The 15,546-nt window shown below is 40.2% G+C and overlaps 1 protein-coding gene and 1 pseudogene across 1 annotated transcript; both read left to right on the top strand.

Annotated features, from left to right (window-relative positions):
- Positions 1–846: 846 nt before the first annotated feature.
- On the top strand, positions 847–1,818 carry LOC105098199 (olfactory receptor 2AT4). The gene has a single exon (XM_010990841.2). It carries the CDS (start codon positions 847–849, stop codon positions 1,816–1,818), a length of 972 nt encoding a protein of 323 aa, XP_010989143.2.
- A 10,459-nt stretch (positions 1,819–12,277) lies between these two features.
- Positions 12,278–13,256, top strand: LOC105098191 (olfactory receptor 2AT4-like; annotated as a pseudogene).
- The last annotated feature ends 2,290 nt before the right edge of the window (positions 13,257–15,546 follow it).

The following is a 15,546-nucleotide window of genomic DNA, read 5'->3' as shown; positions in this document are numbered from 1 at the left end:
GTGATTGTCAGTTCACTTTGGAGGATCCCTCCTCCCTGGAGTTCCAGTTCATCTCATCCTTATTATACTCATGTTTCTCCAATTTATTTTAAAAAATGTGATTTGTGTAATTTATCCAGGTTTGTGTCTAATTGTTGCAGTGAAAGTGTTGGGCTACCATGACCTATTATGTCCTACATAGGAGCAGAAGTCCAGACAACTAGCTTAAAAAGAGTCAGGAAAAACCACTACTTAAGGCACACAAGAGGAAAATAAGCTTAATAACTATGTGAGCAATAGCCTGCTGCAAAGAACCTTGGAGAAAGCAGCACTTCCAAAGCAACATGGTTGGAACTTTGAGTGCAAAGTAGAGGCATGAGCTTCAGGACTTGATTTAAGAGATCTGACATCCCAAACTAGACACATGAAATCTAAGATGAAGACCAGCAGTAATCTTTCCAAAGAACTCCTCACAATCATAATTCAACAATCAACTGTTTAGATCTGATTTTCCTGGTAAAATGTAAACTCTAAGAAGGTAGGGACTTTTCCTGCCTTCTTTATTTTCATCACTGTATCACCTGAACACAGCATGATGACTTCTATTTGGTAGGTTATCAGTTCATTAATAATTAATGTTCAACAAAAGAAAAAAGGTAGAAGTTTTGGGTTCACAAGGTTGAAGTCAATATTACAGCCCACCATAAGTCCTCAAGAGTTGGTTGTAAATAATTATGCTTATATTTTGATTAGAGAATAAATATTATAGAATCCTCATTCCAGAATCCTTGCTTCTGTGGTTTCCAGATACTCCAGTGTCCAGATGTTCCAGCTGCCCATCTGCCAGAAGTCTAGCTCTGTCTCACTATGGAGGCCACAACATGTAATGGATCAGTAGGTGGCTCACCAGTCTTCTATCTGGTGGGCATCCCCTCTCTGCCAGAGTCCTTCTTCCTCCCTGTGTTTTTTATCTTTCTCCTCTTCTATCTTCTCATCCTTATGGGTAACGCCCTGATCCTGGTGTCTGTGGTGGCAGAGCCCAGCCTCCACAAACCCATGTACTTCTTCCTGATCAACCTCTCTGCCCTGGACATCCTCTTCACCACAACCACTGTCCCCAAGATGCTGTCCCTGTTCTTGCTTGGGGACCACTTTCTCAGCTTTACTTCCTGCTTATTGCAGATGTACCTCTTCCAAAGCTTTACATGCTCAGAAGCCTTCATCCTCGTGGTCATGGCCTATGACCGCTATGTGGCTATCTGCCGCCCACTGCACTACCCTGTCCATATGACCCCACAGACCAATGCTGCACTGGCAGCCAGTGCCTGGTTAACTGCCCTCCTCCTGCCCATCCCAGCAGTAGTGAAGACCTCCCAGATGGCATATGACAACATTGCTCGTATCTACCATTGCTTCTGTGATCATCTGTCTCTAGTTCAGGCCTCCTGCTCTGACACCACACCCCAGACCCTCATGGGCTTTTGCATCGCCATGGTGGTGTCCTTCCTGCCCCTTCTCCTGGTGCTTCTCTCCTATGCCCACATCCTGGCCTCGGTGCTTTGCATCAGCTCCCGAGAAGGACGCTCAAAAGCCTTCTCCACGTGCAGCTCCCACCTGCTGGTGGTTGGCACCTACTACTCCTCCATTGCCATAGCCTACGTGGCCTATAGGGCGGACCTGCCCCTTGACTTCCACGTCATGGGCAACGTAGTATATGCTATTCTCACACCAATCCTCAATCCTCTCATTTACACTCTAAGAAACAAGGATGTCAAGGCAGCCATTACCAAAATCACATGTCTCAAGACCCAGTCTGGGGTAGGAGCCCTTGACCTTTAGATGCAGCTAATTATGCTCTCAGGATTGTGCCCAGCACAGATCAGGAACTCCATAAATATTCTTAAATAAATAAATTAATGACTATAGAATGATAAAAGAAAATTCAGTGGAGCAGATGGCTATAACAGTGGTTGTCATATTTTAGTCCAGAGCTTTCCCTTGGTGCAATGAAATAATGTTAATCTTTATACGATATCTTGAGTTGTCATATAAGGATTTCACTACTTCATAATTCGAGAAGGTTTTTCTAAAAAAAAAAATCTTCATGGCAAAAAGTCTTTATAAGCAAAGTCAAAAAAGAAAAGACTTACATCACAGAGAAAGGGCAAATGTCCAAAACAGATAAAGAGCTCCTAAAATTTTAGAACAAAAATCTAACATTCCAATGTAAAAATGGGCAAAATATGTGAAAAGACAGATTACAAAAAAGATGCAACAGTCTTTAAATAATGAAGAAGTATTCCAGTCTACTGTATAAAAAGAACACAAATTAAAACTACACCAAAATGCCATTTTTTTCACATAATCAGATTAGGAAAAATCCAGTATTTGGCAACATGCATGCAGAAAGTCAGAACTCTCATAAGTTGCTTGGGAGGGTACAAATTGGTAGAGCACTACTGCAGTACTCACCAAAAGTGTAGTTGCATTTACACTTTGGCCCACAATCTCATTTCTAGAAATCTGTCTCAAAGATACACTGGCAATAATTCATTAGGCTACTCATTCATCAACAGGGGACTGGTTGAAGAAACTATAAAAAAGTACAATGCAGCTATAAAAAGGAAGTGATGAAGATCTCTATATACTGATATGGTGTCATCTAGGTTATGCTAAGTGAGAAAAGCAAGCTACAGAACAACCTTTTCGTAAGAAAAGAGATAATTTGCCTAAAATTCCAGAAAAACCTAGAAGGATTAAACCTCTGAATTAACAAAGATGGTTACCCTTATATAAGGAGAGAGAGAGAACAAAGTAGAAGGGACAAAAATGGAAGCAAGATGAACTTAAAAGTACAGTCTGACTTTAAAAGTATGTAGTTTTACATAATTAAAATAATTCAAAGAGAAAATAACCACAATTCCCCCCTATTTTAAATAAACACTTGACCCTGGATGTCTATTAAATTAATGACATGACCATGAAGAAAATTTACTGTAAGTGACTTTAAAACAATACTTTAACTACATCCTAAGGGGGACATAACATAAAAACAAGAAAAATCCAACACAACATAACAACTTAAGCTACATTGAGACGTCTTTTAAAAAAGTTATAATTTTGCTTACTTAAAATAAATTAGATTTAAATTAGATATTTCTATAACCATTGCCATTTGAAATATTTCACTTTGAGACAATTTTATACTTACAGAGAGCTGCAAAAATAGTACAGAGTTAAAATGATACAAATTCTATTTACAAACCAAAAACAGACTCACAGACATAGGAAACAAACTATGGTTACCAAAGGAGAAAGAGTAGGGGAGGGATAAATTAGGAGTTTGTGATTAACAGATACATACTACTATATATAAAATAGATAAAGAACAAGGACCTACTGTATAGCACAGGGAACTGTATTCAATTTTTGGTAATAACAATTAATGGAAAAGAATCTGAAAAGAAAAAAATATGTATGTATGTATATGTATAACTGGATCACTTTGCTGTACACCTGAAACTAACATTGCAAATCAGCTACACTTCAATAAAATTTTTTTTAATTTAAAAATTTTTTAGAAATATAGTTTCCATTTATCTTTCATCCAGATTCCTCTAATTTTAACATCTTACATTACCATGGTACATTTATCAAAACTAAGAAACTAACATTGATAAATACTTAAACTGCAAGGTTTATTCAAATTTCTCCAGGTTTTCCACCAATATCCTTCTTCCATTCTAGGATCTAATTTAGGATACCACCTTTCATTTAATTATCATGTCTCCTTGGTTGACTGACAGTGACCTGGTCTTTCCTTGTCTTTCATGACCTTGTTAATTTTGAAGAAATAGTAAATTTAAATGCATATTATTAAGTAAAAGAAGTCAATCTGTAAAGGCTGCATACTGTATGATTCCAACTGTATGACATTCTGGAAAAGGCAAAACAATGAAGATAGTAAAGATCAGTGGTTGTCAGGGGTTAGGACAGGGGAGGAATGAATTGGCAGAGCACAAGAGGATTTTTAGGGCAATGAAACTATTCTGTATAATAATATAATAGTAGATACATGTTGTTATACATTAATCCAAATTCAGAGAATGTACAACACCAAGAGTGAGCCCTAATGTAAACTATGGACTTTGAGTGATACTGTTGTGTTATATAGGTTCATGGATTACAACAAATGTACCACTGGAGTGCAGGATGTCATGGGAGGGTAAGTTGGGTGCAGGGGAGAGTTGGGACGATGGACAGGGAATATATGAGAATTCCCCTTCAATTCTGCAGTGAATCTGAAACTGCACTAAAAAATAAAGTTTACTAATTTTTTAAAAAGAGCAATAGTCAGGTATTTTGTAGGATATTCCTCAATTTGGAATGTCTGACATTTTTATCATTAATGGACTGAGGTTATGAATTTTTGGCTTGATTGAGGTAATACGCCCTTCTTGCCACATCATATTGATGGGTAAATGACATCAATATAATTTATTAATTATATTGGACTAGGACTGGTTTTGTTGGGTGTATTGTTAGTGCACTGTTAGCGTAATAAGAAACAGATGAACTGTTTACCAAAGTGACTATACCATTTTGCATTCCCACCAGCAATGAATGAGAGTCCCTGTTGTTCTGCATCAGTGTCAGCATTTACTACTACCTGGTTATTGTTGTTTTCTAGTTTTAGCCATTCTAATAGGTACGCGGTGTTATCTCATTGTGGCTGTAATTTAATTTATTTGCATTTCCCTATGACTAATGATGCTGAGCATCTTTCATATACTCATTTTCCATCTATATATCTTCTTTGTTCAGATCAGTTGCCCATTTTTAACTAGAATGTTTATTTTCCTGCTATTGAATTTTAAGAGTTGTTTATATATTCTAGATACAAGTTCCTTATCAGTTATGTGATATCAAAATAGTTTCTCCTAGTTGGTGGCTGGGTTCTCTGAACAGTGTCTTTTGCAGAGAAAAGGTTTTTAATTTCAATAAAGTCCAATTCACCAATTTTTCCTTTATAGATTACACTGTTTAATATCATATCTAAACACTCATTGCCAAAGATTATGCAAATTTTGCCTTACGGAAAACAAGAAGCCCCTACAAGTTTTAGTTTTATATTTTCCACTTCAGTCTATGAACAATTTTGAGTTAAATTTTAAGGTGTGAAATTTAGGTTGAGGTTTTTTTTTTTTTTTTAATTTTTTGGCGTATAGACATCCAGTTGTTCCAGCACCATTTTTATAAAGCCTATTCTTTATTTGTTAAATTGCTTTTGCACTTTTGTCAAATATAATTTGACTGTATTTGTTTCTATTTCTGGGCTCTCTATTCTGTTCCATTGGTATATATGTCCATCCTTTCACAAATACTACACCATCTTGATTACTATAACTTTATACTTAGTGTTGAAATTGGGTAGTGTGAATTCTCTTTGTTATTCTCTTTTAAAATTGTTTAGGCTATTCTAGCTCCTTTGCTTTTTGATATAAATTTTGGAACCAACTTGCTGGGTTTTCACTGGGGTTATGTTGAATCTACACAAATGGTACATTTGACATTTTAACAATATTGAGTCTTCCAATTCATCAACATGGATATATCTCTTTATTTATTTAGAATTTTGATTTTACTCATCAACGTTTTGTAGCTTTTAGCCTACAGATTGTGCACATATCTTGTTAGGTTTATATTTAAGTACAATTTTTCTGTTAGTCTGTTAATATGGTAGGCTTCATTCATTGGTTTTTGAGCATTGAACAAATTCTGTATTCCTGGGATGAATTCTACTTAGGTATGATGTATTAACTTCTTTAAATATTTCTGGGTTTTTATTTTTGAATATTTTGTTTGGGATTTCTGCATCAACGTTCATGAGGGGTATTCATCTGTAGTTTTCTTTTAATTTCTTTAGTTTTGATATTGAGTTAATGCTGGCGGGCCTTATAAAAAGAATTGGGAAGTCTTCTCTTCTATATTCTGAAAAACACTGTGTAGAACTGATATTATTTTTTCCTTAAATATTTAGTAAAATTTTCCTATGAAACCACATGCGTCTGGAATTTTCTTATAGGAATTTTTTTTTTTACTACAAAATCAACTTCTTTAATAAACATAGGAGTTTTTCAGTTATCTATTTTTGAATGGGTTTTGGTTTGTGCCTCTCAATTGAGGAATTTGTCCATTTCATCCAAATTGTAGAATTTATAGGCCTAAAGTTGTTTGTAGTAGTTTCTTACTATCCTTTTAATGTCTGTGAGGTCCTTTAGTTCATTCAATATTGGTAATTTTGTCTTCTAGTTTTTTCTTGGTCAGTATGGCTATAGATTTATCAATTTTATTGATTTTTCAAAGAATCAGCTTTTAGTTTCATTGATTCTTCTCAGCTGTTTTTGTGTTTTCAATTGGATTGATTCCTGCTCTACTATTTATAATTTTCTTTCTTTTACATACTTTGGGTTTAATTTTGTTGCGGAAAAATGTGTTACAGCTCGGTGTTACAGCTCAGTTGTGACAGCAACCTGGATTCAGGCGAGAGACCAAGCAGCACTCCGAGAGTTGGAGAAAGGTTTATTAACACCAGCAGTACCAGAGGAGTTAACACTCCAAACTCTGGACCCCATCTGTAGGTTTACACAGGCATTTATAGGCTGCCAGCTTACACTTTGCAACATCATATGCAAATAAAGTATAACAGAAGTTGACCAACTAGGAACAAGCTTTGTAGAAATAGACCAATCAGGAGTGAGAGAAATAACCAATCAGGAGTGAGCTCCATGCAAATGAAGTACTACAAATGGACCAATCAGAAGTTACGGAAGTGGACCAATCAGAAGTGAGAGTAAAAACCAATCAGTAGTGAAGGAAACAACCAATCAGAAGTGAGCTCAGGGACCCAATAGAATTTTAGGGGTAAGTAAGCCATTTCAGAGGCAAAAAGTGAGATAGAGCCTCTGGGCCAGGGAAATGGATGATGCTGGCAGGAGAGTAGTGGCCCTGCTTGGGGGTCCTGCCAGTCTTTTCATGGGGCTTCCTGCCTCAATTTCACCTTCTTTTTCTTAATGTGGAAGATTAGATTGTTGATATGAGTCTTCTTCTTTTCCAATATAAGTATTAAACTCTATAAATTTCTCTCTAGCTACTGCTTTAGCAATTTCCTACAAAGTTTGATATGTTGTATTTTCCTTTTTATTCAATTCAAAATGTGTTTTTCACTTCCAATGAGACTTCCTAAATCCTGGAAGACTTACTAAGGCCCATTCACTTGGACAGGGCTTGAATTCTACCCTCTGACTCTCCAACATCCTGTGGCTGCTAAAATCTTTCTGCAGCTCGGAAGCCTCCCAGTTGTGTATTCTTCTGGGTTCTCTAAGTCTCTCCCTGTACATGCACACCTTAGGAGCTTGTCACTGACTTGAAAGGAATCTGTGCACAGATTTTGAAGTTCTTTCTCTGTAGTACTGTCCTCTCCAGGATTTTGCCCCGTAATTTCCAGTTCCTTTGGTAACCCAAATTCCAACGTGTATCTCCTCAGACTAGTAGGACTCAGTTTTCTAACTGAGCTCTATTCTCCAGTCCTGCAAATTGGGAAATGCCCTCAGGTAAAACCTGGGGTCATGTGGAAATTACCTCACAAGACTTCCTTCTCTCAAGGATCACAGTCCTTCAAGACCTGCTATTGATTGCTCTCTGAAGCCTCCAAACAATTGTTTTACACATTTTGTCCAAATTTTACAGTTGTTTTTGGCAAAAAGGTTAGTTGCAAAGAAGGTACTCTGTCATAGACAAAACTTAAAAGTCCTCTTTGAGTTTTTGAGTTTTCACACTATTAATAGGAGAAACACAGTGGGGTTTTAGAGTGAACTTTTTTTTTCTGTAGATAACTATTCTCTTTTTGAGAAACAGTTCCTTACTCTGGTGCAGACTGAATGCCTGACAAGGAACACTAAATGACTGTGGTCCTGAGCTGACCCTTGTAATTGGGTACTAATTTGAACAAACAAAATAAAAAATTGGATATGTACAGAAACATCCAACTATTGAATGGAAGTAAAATAATAAATGTTATATTAGTTTAAGCAGATCTTGAAGGCACAAGGCAGTTACATGAGTGGGTGGCCCAGACTCCCATGATGTGCAGTCTTACTATATTGATACCTTCTCATCAACTCTAACTTATGACCTCATGGGAAATTGCCTATAATCAACTCCCTCAAGGAGAAAAAAATTCAGGCCTAATTCACAAATAGTTCTTCAAAATATGCTGGGACCACCCAAAAGTGGACTGCTGTTGCATTATAGCCCATTCGGGAGGGCCCTGAAGGATCAACATGAAGGTAAATCCTGTCAGTGGGCAGAACCTTTGGCAGTGCACCTGGTTTTCTACCTGGTAGGTTCATCTCACCTGGGAGGTAAAGTAGAAAGAAGTATGAATTTATACAAGTTTATGAGAAACAGCTAAAGCCTTTGCTGGGATATGAAGGAACTTAGAACAAGATAAGAGGATTAGTGAACAGAAAGTCTTGAGAAGAGTTAAGGTGATAGACTTCTCAGAATGGTCATGAATCGTGAAGATATTTGTGTCCCACGTGACTATTTACCCAAGGGCACCCGTAGTAGAAAGAGCACTCCAAAATCAGCAAGGGTCGGCAAAATCAGGTAGACAAGATGATCCATCCATGGATCTCAGTCAAACTCATAATGAGAATGAAGGTTACACCATTGATATAAAGTCCTAAGCCCCTGAGAGCTGTTAATAATGTTCTTCTCATTATTAGCAAAGCCTAGGGACAAATCCTACCTGTACTCCTCATATATGCTCTAGGAAATGTTGGGGAGTTGATCCCTGAGCAATGGTGGGTCCCCAAGGGAACACCTTCCCAAGGAAAACACCCCAGAAGGCCTGCCTGAAAGGAGGGAGCTGAGGGTTTAATAGACCATGGCTCAGCGTCCAACAACTCCTCACATGGAGATACCACAGGAAACAGCAGTGTGGGCCTGGCTTAACAGGTGAGCTGGACTAGGGATGGAGACAGGCAGATAAAACAAGGGGTAGGAAGACAGGGGCAGAGAAGCCAGGGCCTATAAACCCAGGCCAGGGATCAGGAAGACTGACTGGGTGTGCACAAGAGGCAGGTGCCCAGAATCCAGGTTGGATGTGCAAACGTGGGCTGTGGGACATTGGACCACACACCTTGGCAGGTCCAGGCAAGTGGGTATACTCACAGGTAGAATTCAAATCATCATCTCATCAAACCGTTTCCTCCCACAGTAAAGCCAGGCTGAAGACAACAGTAACCACTGGAAACATTAGCAAACTTTGAGCGCTTACCTGTTCCAGGCTCTTGTGTAGCATTGCCTAAGCATTCTCTCCATAAGGACTCACAACAACCCCAGCGGGTCACAGCTAAGGGAAACGAGCTCAGGGAGGGGAAAGTGACTTGCCCAAGGTGACACAATTGCAGGCAGGAGCTGGAACTGGAATCCAGTCCTTTATGACTCACAAGTGCACACACTTGACCACCAAGACTCACAGGACAGGATGAAGGTAAAGCACTTGGCTGGCAGCAGGAGCTCTCTAGGTGGGAGAGCCCTCACCCTCTCCTTTGGGGCATGGACCCTGTGACATCCGCTCTGCTGGACACAGAGGAGACACTCAGAAAAGGGCTCATCAAATTATAAACCCCTCAGAGATCTTTTTCTCCAAACCCCCCACTGCACCGAGGAGAAAACCAAGGCTCAGAGGCCCAAAGTTACAGCAAGCAAGTGGCAGAGCTGGTCTCAAAGCCAGGATTTCTGCTTGCCAGGCAGGGATCCTTTATAGTAGACTGGCTCCTGAACAACCTCTGCTCTCATCAGTCGTGGTCTTGAACAAGGACAATCCTTCTCCAACCCTCAGCTTCTCATTTGTTTAACAGGCATAACCACTCCCTGGCAGTATTGGATTATGGGAGGAGATGATGTTCACGAAGTGTAGCATGAGGTTGGACACTCAGTGATTGGTTTTTCTGTTCTTTTCTGTCCCCACCAGCACTGTAACCGGCTCGTAGACAATCCCAACTGGGAGGATCTACTGGGGCAATTTTTGGGCCTTGGGAAACAGGACCCTTTAGGTCCTAAGCACAGGGCTGCATCACCCAGATGTAGTGTGTAATCCAAAGCAAAACAAGAACTCTAACCTGTAAAAATAAGTGTAAGAGAAGTCCAGCCAAATTTTGGATATTTCCTGTCATGAGTTGGTTGAATGGTGTTTTGAAAGAACAAATGTTAAATTCTTTCAGAAACTACTTTTGGTACCTCTGCTTGGCTGGTGACCCAGCACATACCCATACCTGGTCCACCTGTTCTCTAGTCCAGCACTGCCTGGCAGTGAAAAGCCACGTACCGTCTCTCCGTCAGAGTCTCAGCATCCCTACCTTCATCTGCAAAGCAGTGGGACAGGGGAGGCAGGAGGAGCAACTGACTTGATGGCTCCTTTAGGGTCCCTCTGGCTTTGATGCTCTGTGTTTCTGCCAATCAAATCCCCGGCTCTGCCTCACCCGGGACTGGCAGCCATGACTGCCTCTCTGAGAGCAGAATGTCCAGGGCAGAGCAGAGCAGCTTCATCCTTTTGCTAGGTCCTGGAGTCTGACTTCTAGAACATTATTTCAATGTTCAGTGAAGGAAGATTTGCATTGCCAGATACCAGTTAGTACTCACCATATAGAGACTCAGATAAAAAACTGAAATATAATTTGTCTGATGTTATCAGTGAAAAGACAGAAAGGGAAACAGAAAACTTTGGCCTTAATATTTTCTTCCCTGAAAACCTGAACTTCTGGATTCTCCAGAAAACATGGCATAGAAGAAAGAGTCTTGTCCTGGGAATAAAAGACCTGAGTTCTGGTGGTGGCTCTGCGTCCAGTGCCTGTGGCACTAGGGAAAGGTCCTGCCCTTTCTCTGCTCAGTCTCTGGCCTTCAGGAGGAAAATTGGTTAGATTTGAAAATAAAAAAAGTTGTTTCCAACTTTTACATTAGTGGTTTTATGCTTAAAAGGTGTTTTGAGAAGAGAAAGAAATTACAGATGATTCTAGGAAAATCGTGGGGCTACTGCTCATGGACTCATCAGGATCAATGAGGCAGGAATACCAATATCAATATGGACTTGCCTGGGGGATTGCTTAGTCCAAGGGACACATATAAAGTGGAGGGTGAATCAGTATTTCTCTGTTAAAACCCCCCAATCTGTGGGTTGAAAACACTCCCTCCTGATTCCTCTGGGAGGGGTTCTTTTGTCTGGGAGCAGCTATTGCAAGCAGATCTCCAGTTCCTTTCCTTCCAAAATGCTTCCCAAGCAATGACCAGGGAGTAGGGAAGCCTGCTGGCTAGTGGGCATGCAAAACAGGAGCACCTGCTGAGCTGCAGCGGTCAGTAGGGAGGCAGGTTCAATGGAGTAACACAGATACTGTCTTGGATTCTCTGTTGCTGGCCAACTGTGGGAGAATCCATTAACAGTTCAGACAGGCAGAATCACTACACCAAGCAAATAAGAGAGAAAGGAGCCATTCCCTGGTTAATAATTATGATGGGAAGACAGCATGTTGCTGTAAACCTCAGAGAAATCAGCTCTCCCTAGCAACGTGGTGACAAAGATGTCACTTTTTCAAAATTTAAAGCAAATGCCAAAAGAGAAAGGAGCTTAGGGGCCTGGTTTAAGAGATCTAATATCTCCAAAAGGACCATATGGGACATGGAAAAGGGGATCAGCATAAGTTCTTAGCACTTAACTGAAATTAAATAATTATGTGATTCTTTGCTTAATGTCTTTTTTTTTTTTTTTTTGGTGTGGGGAAGGAGGTAATTAAGTTTATTTACTTATTTTTAGAGGAGGTACTGGGGATTGAACCAGGACCTTGTGCATGCTAAGCGTGTGTTCTACCACTTTAGCAATACCCTCCCCTCCTTTAATGTCTTTCTCTACCACCAAAATTTCAGATCCATGAAGTTAGAGACCTTATTTGTTTTGTTCAACTTGTTATATACCCAGTATATAATACATGATTTTGTATATCATAGGTACTTTTTCCATACTTAATTTTAAAAAAGGAAAAATAGATGGAGGGTGAAGGATGAAGGGATGAAGGATGAAGGCAGATCCCATCATCTCTCTTCTAGAGTTGGCTGTAAATAAAGATAGTTATATTAATTATACAGTGATTATTATGTAATTCTCATTCCAGAATCACTGATTTTTCTGGTTCCCACCTGTTCCCACTACCTACCACCTGGGCATACAGCTTAACCCATCATGGAAACTGTAGCCTATAATGGATCAGAGGGCTCATCGACCATCTTCTTCCTTATGGGCATCCCTTCTCTGCCAAAATCCCTCTTCCTTCCTATCTTCTTTGTCTTTCTCCTCCTCTATCTGCTCATCCTGGTGGATAACACCCTGATCCTGGTGTCTGTGGTGATACAGCCCAGACTCCACAAGCCCATGTACTTCTTCCTGATCAACCTCTCAGCCCTGGACATTCTTTTCACTACAACCACTCTCCCCAAGATGCTGTCCCTAAGATGCTGTCCCTACTCTTACTTGGGGACCACTACCTCAGCTTCACTGCCTGCTTCCTGCAGATGTACCTTTTCCACAGCTTCTCCTGCTCTGAAGCCTTCAATTGGTGGTCATGGCTTATGACCGCTATGTGGCTATCTGCTGCCCACTGCACTACCCTGTCCTCATGACCTCACAGATCAATGCTGCACTGGCAGCCAGTGCCTGGCTCACTGCCCTCCTCCTGCCCATCCCAGCAGTGGTGCAGACCTCCCACATGGCTTTTGACAGCACTGCTCACATCTACCATTGCTTCTGTGACCAGCTGGCTGTGGTCCAGGCCTCCTGTTCTGACACCACACCCCAGACCCTCATGGGCTTTTGCATCGCCATGGTGGTGTCCTTCCTGCCCCTTCTCCTGGTGCTTCTCTCCTATGCCCACATCCTGGCCTCGGTGCTTTGCATCAGCTCCCGAGAAGGACGCTCAAAAGCCTTCTCCACGTGCAGCTCCCACCTGCTGGTGGTTGGCACCTACTACTCCTCCATTGCCATAGCCTATGTGGCCTATAGGGCAGACCTGCCCCTTGACTTCCACGTCATGGGCAACGTGGTGTATGCTATTCTCACATCAGTCCTCAACCCCCTCATCTACACACTGAGGAACAAGGATGTCAAAGCAGCCATCAACAAAATGGCACATCCCCAGGACCCAAAGAATGCTGGGAAATCCTGATTCATAGGTGTAACTTTATCTTCTCACAAACACAAATAACAGTAGAGGGAAAAGTGGACATTTCAGATAGCCAGACAATTAGAATAACAATTCTCAAAGTACAGTCCTAGGTATTCTTCCATTGTAATAAAATAATGATTTTCTTTCCTTATTTCACAGACAAAATGGGTTGGATTTTTCTATTCAATTTTAAAGCTGTGAATCCTAAATTTCACAAGACTGTGAGTACAGTTGTGGGCACATTTCCATTATTTAAGCAATTTTGATTCTCAGAGACTTCAAGTATTTGACTAGAAAGAAATTCAGTCTTTTCCTTTGTATTTCCTCTTCTAATATTTCTAAATGTCCCCAGAATTGCTGACACATAGATATGAATCAGCTTTGCCTTTCTTGCTGGAGTAGCAACTTAGAAATTCCCTTCAAGGAAAAAGTCTGAAACTACTACTATCTCAACCCTGTTGCCTGGAAACTCACTGCCACTACCAATATTTCAATACCAGTCATATAGGAAATTTACCTCTGGTGTCTAACCCCTCATGGCATCATAAAAGTAGAGCATGCTCTTCCTCTAGCTTGTGCTTAGGCAAGAAGTGTCCCTCACCAAGCCTGTGGGCAAAAAACCTTTACAATCCTTTTAATTCTAAGCCACACCATAGTTTTCCTATCCATGACAATGGGGAGCTACGTAGAGAAGTCTCTCCCTGCCATCAGTAGTATGCTGTGTCCAGGACCTCCACTCTTTCTCAAGATACAGTCCTAGGTATTCTTCTTTTTGGCCTTAGAAACCAGCCCAAGCTCTTTATTCCCTTCCCCAATGCCAAATTTCATCCTGAAGAATGTCTTTCACCTATAGCCTCACCCGCTAACTGGCACAGTCTCTTTGTATTTCCCAATTTTAAAAAGTCATTTCAGCTTTTGTGCATCAAAGGACACTATCAAGAGACTAAAAAGAAAATCCGCAGTGGGGGAAAATATTTGCAAATTTGATAAGGGGTTAATATCCAGAATATATAAAGAATTCCTACAATTCAGCAACTACAACAAAAAACGAACAACCCAGTTCAAAAAATAGGCAAAAGATTTGAGTAGACATTTCTCTAAAGAAGATATACAAATGGCAAATAAGCACATGAAAATACGCTCAACATTACCAGCCATCAGGCAAATCAAAACCGTAATGAGATATCACTTCATACTCCTTAGGATACCTATTGTCAAAAAATGGAAAATAACAAGTGTTAGTGAGGATGTGCAGAAGTTGGAAACCTTGAAATAGTTGTGCAGCCCCTGTGGAAAATAATATGGTGGTTCCTCAGAAATTTAAACATAGAATTACCAAATGTTCCATCAATTCTACTTTTGGGTATATATCCAAAAGAATTGAAAGCAGAGTCCTAAGAGACATCTGTACACCAATGTTCATAGCAGCCTCATTCACAATAGCCAAAAGATGGAAACCACATGTCTATCGACAGATGAACAGATAAGCATATACCTACAGTGGAATATAATTCAGCCTTAAAAAGAAATGAAATTCTGATACATTCTACAATGTGGATAAACTTTGAAGACATTATGGTAAGTGAAATAAGCCAAGACACCAAAAAAACTAATATTATGTGATTCCACTTACATGAGGTACTTGGAATAGTCAAATCACAGAAACAGAAAGTAAAATAATGGTTACCAGGAGCTGGGAAGTGACAGGGAAAAGGGAAAGTTATTGTTTTATGCATATGGAGTTCTGTTTGGGATGATAAAAAAGTTCTGGAAATGTACCGTGGTGATGGTTGCATAACACTGTGAATGGACTTAATGCCCTCTATTGTACATTTTTAAATGGTTAAAATGATAAATTTTATATTACGTATGTTTTGCCACAATAAAAAATATTTTGACAAATAGTTTTAAATCAGGCCATAGGTCACAGGTCCCTGAGTAGCCTAGGGGCTGGCTGCCATCTTGTCAGATGCCCACTCCAGACCGACGGACTAGCTGTGGCCAGAGAAAGATGTGTGGTGTTCAATCACATGGTTCAACATGGACACTAGAGTTAGTGGAGCAGTCTGCCTTAACAATTGGGGTGGGAAGGTAGGCATTTGAAACCTGGGACACTTAGGGGAGTTGTTGCCTTATCTGTGTCACATAGTTGTTGTGAAGATTTGAGTCAGACTGGGAAATTTCATCTCTCAAATATCTCTAGACTGCATCCACTCCTCTCTGTTCCACTTCGTCCACCCTGGTGCCATGTTACCACCTACTCTCTCCTGAATGAGCACAAGAGTCTCTT

This window comes from Camelus dromedarius, chromosome 12 (genome assembly GCF_036321535.1).
Source record: "Camelus dromedarius isolate mCamDro1 chromosome 12, mCamDro1.pat, whole genome shotgun sequence".
In the NCBI taxonomy this organism is placed as follows: Eukaryota; Metazoa; Chordata; class Mammalia; order Artiodactyla; family Camelidae; genus Camelus; species Camelus dromedarius.
This window is presented reverse-complemented; position numbering and strand designations above follow the sequence as displayed.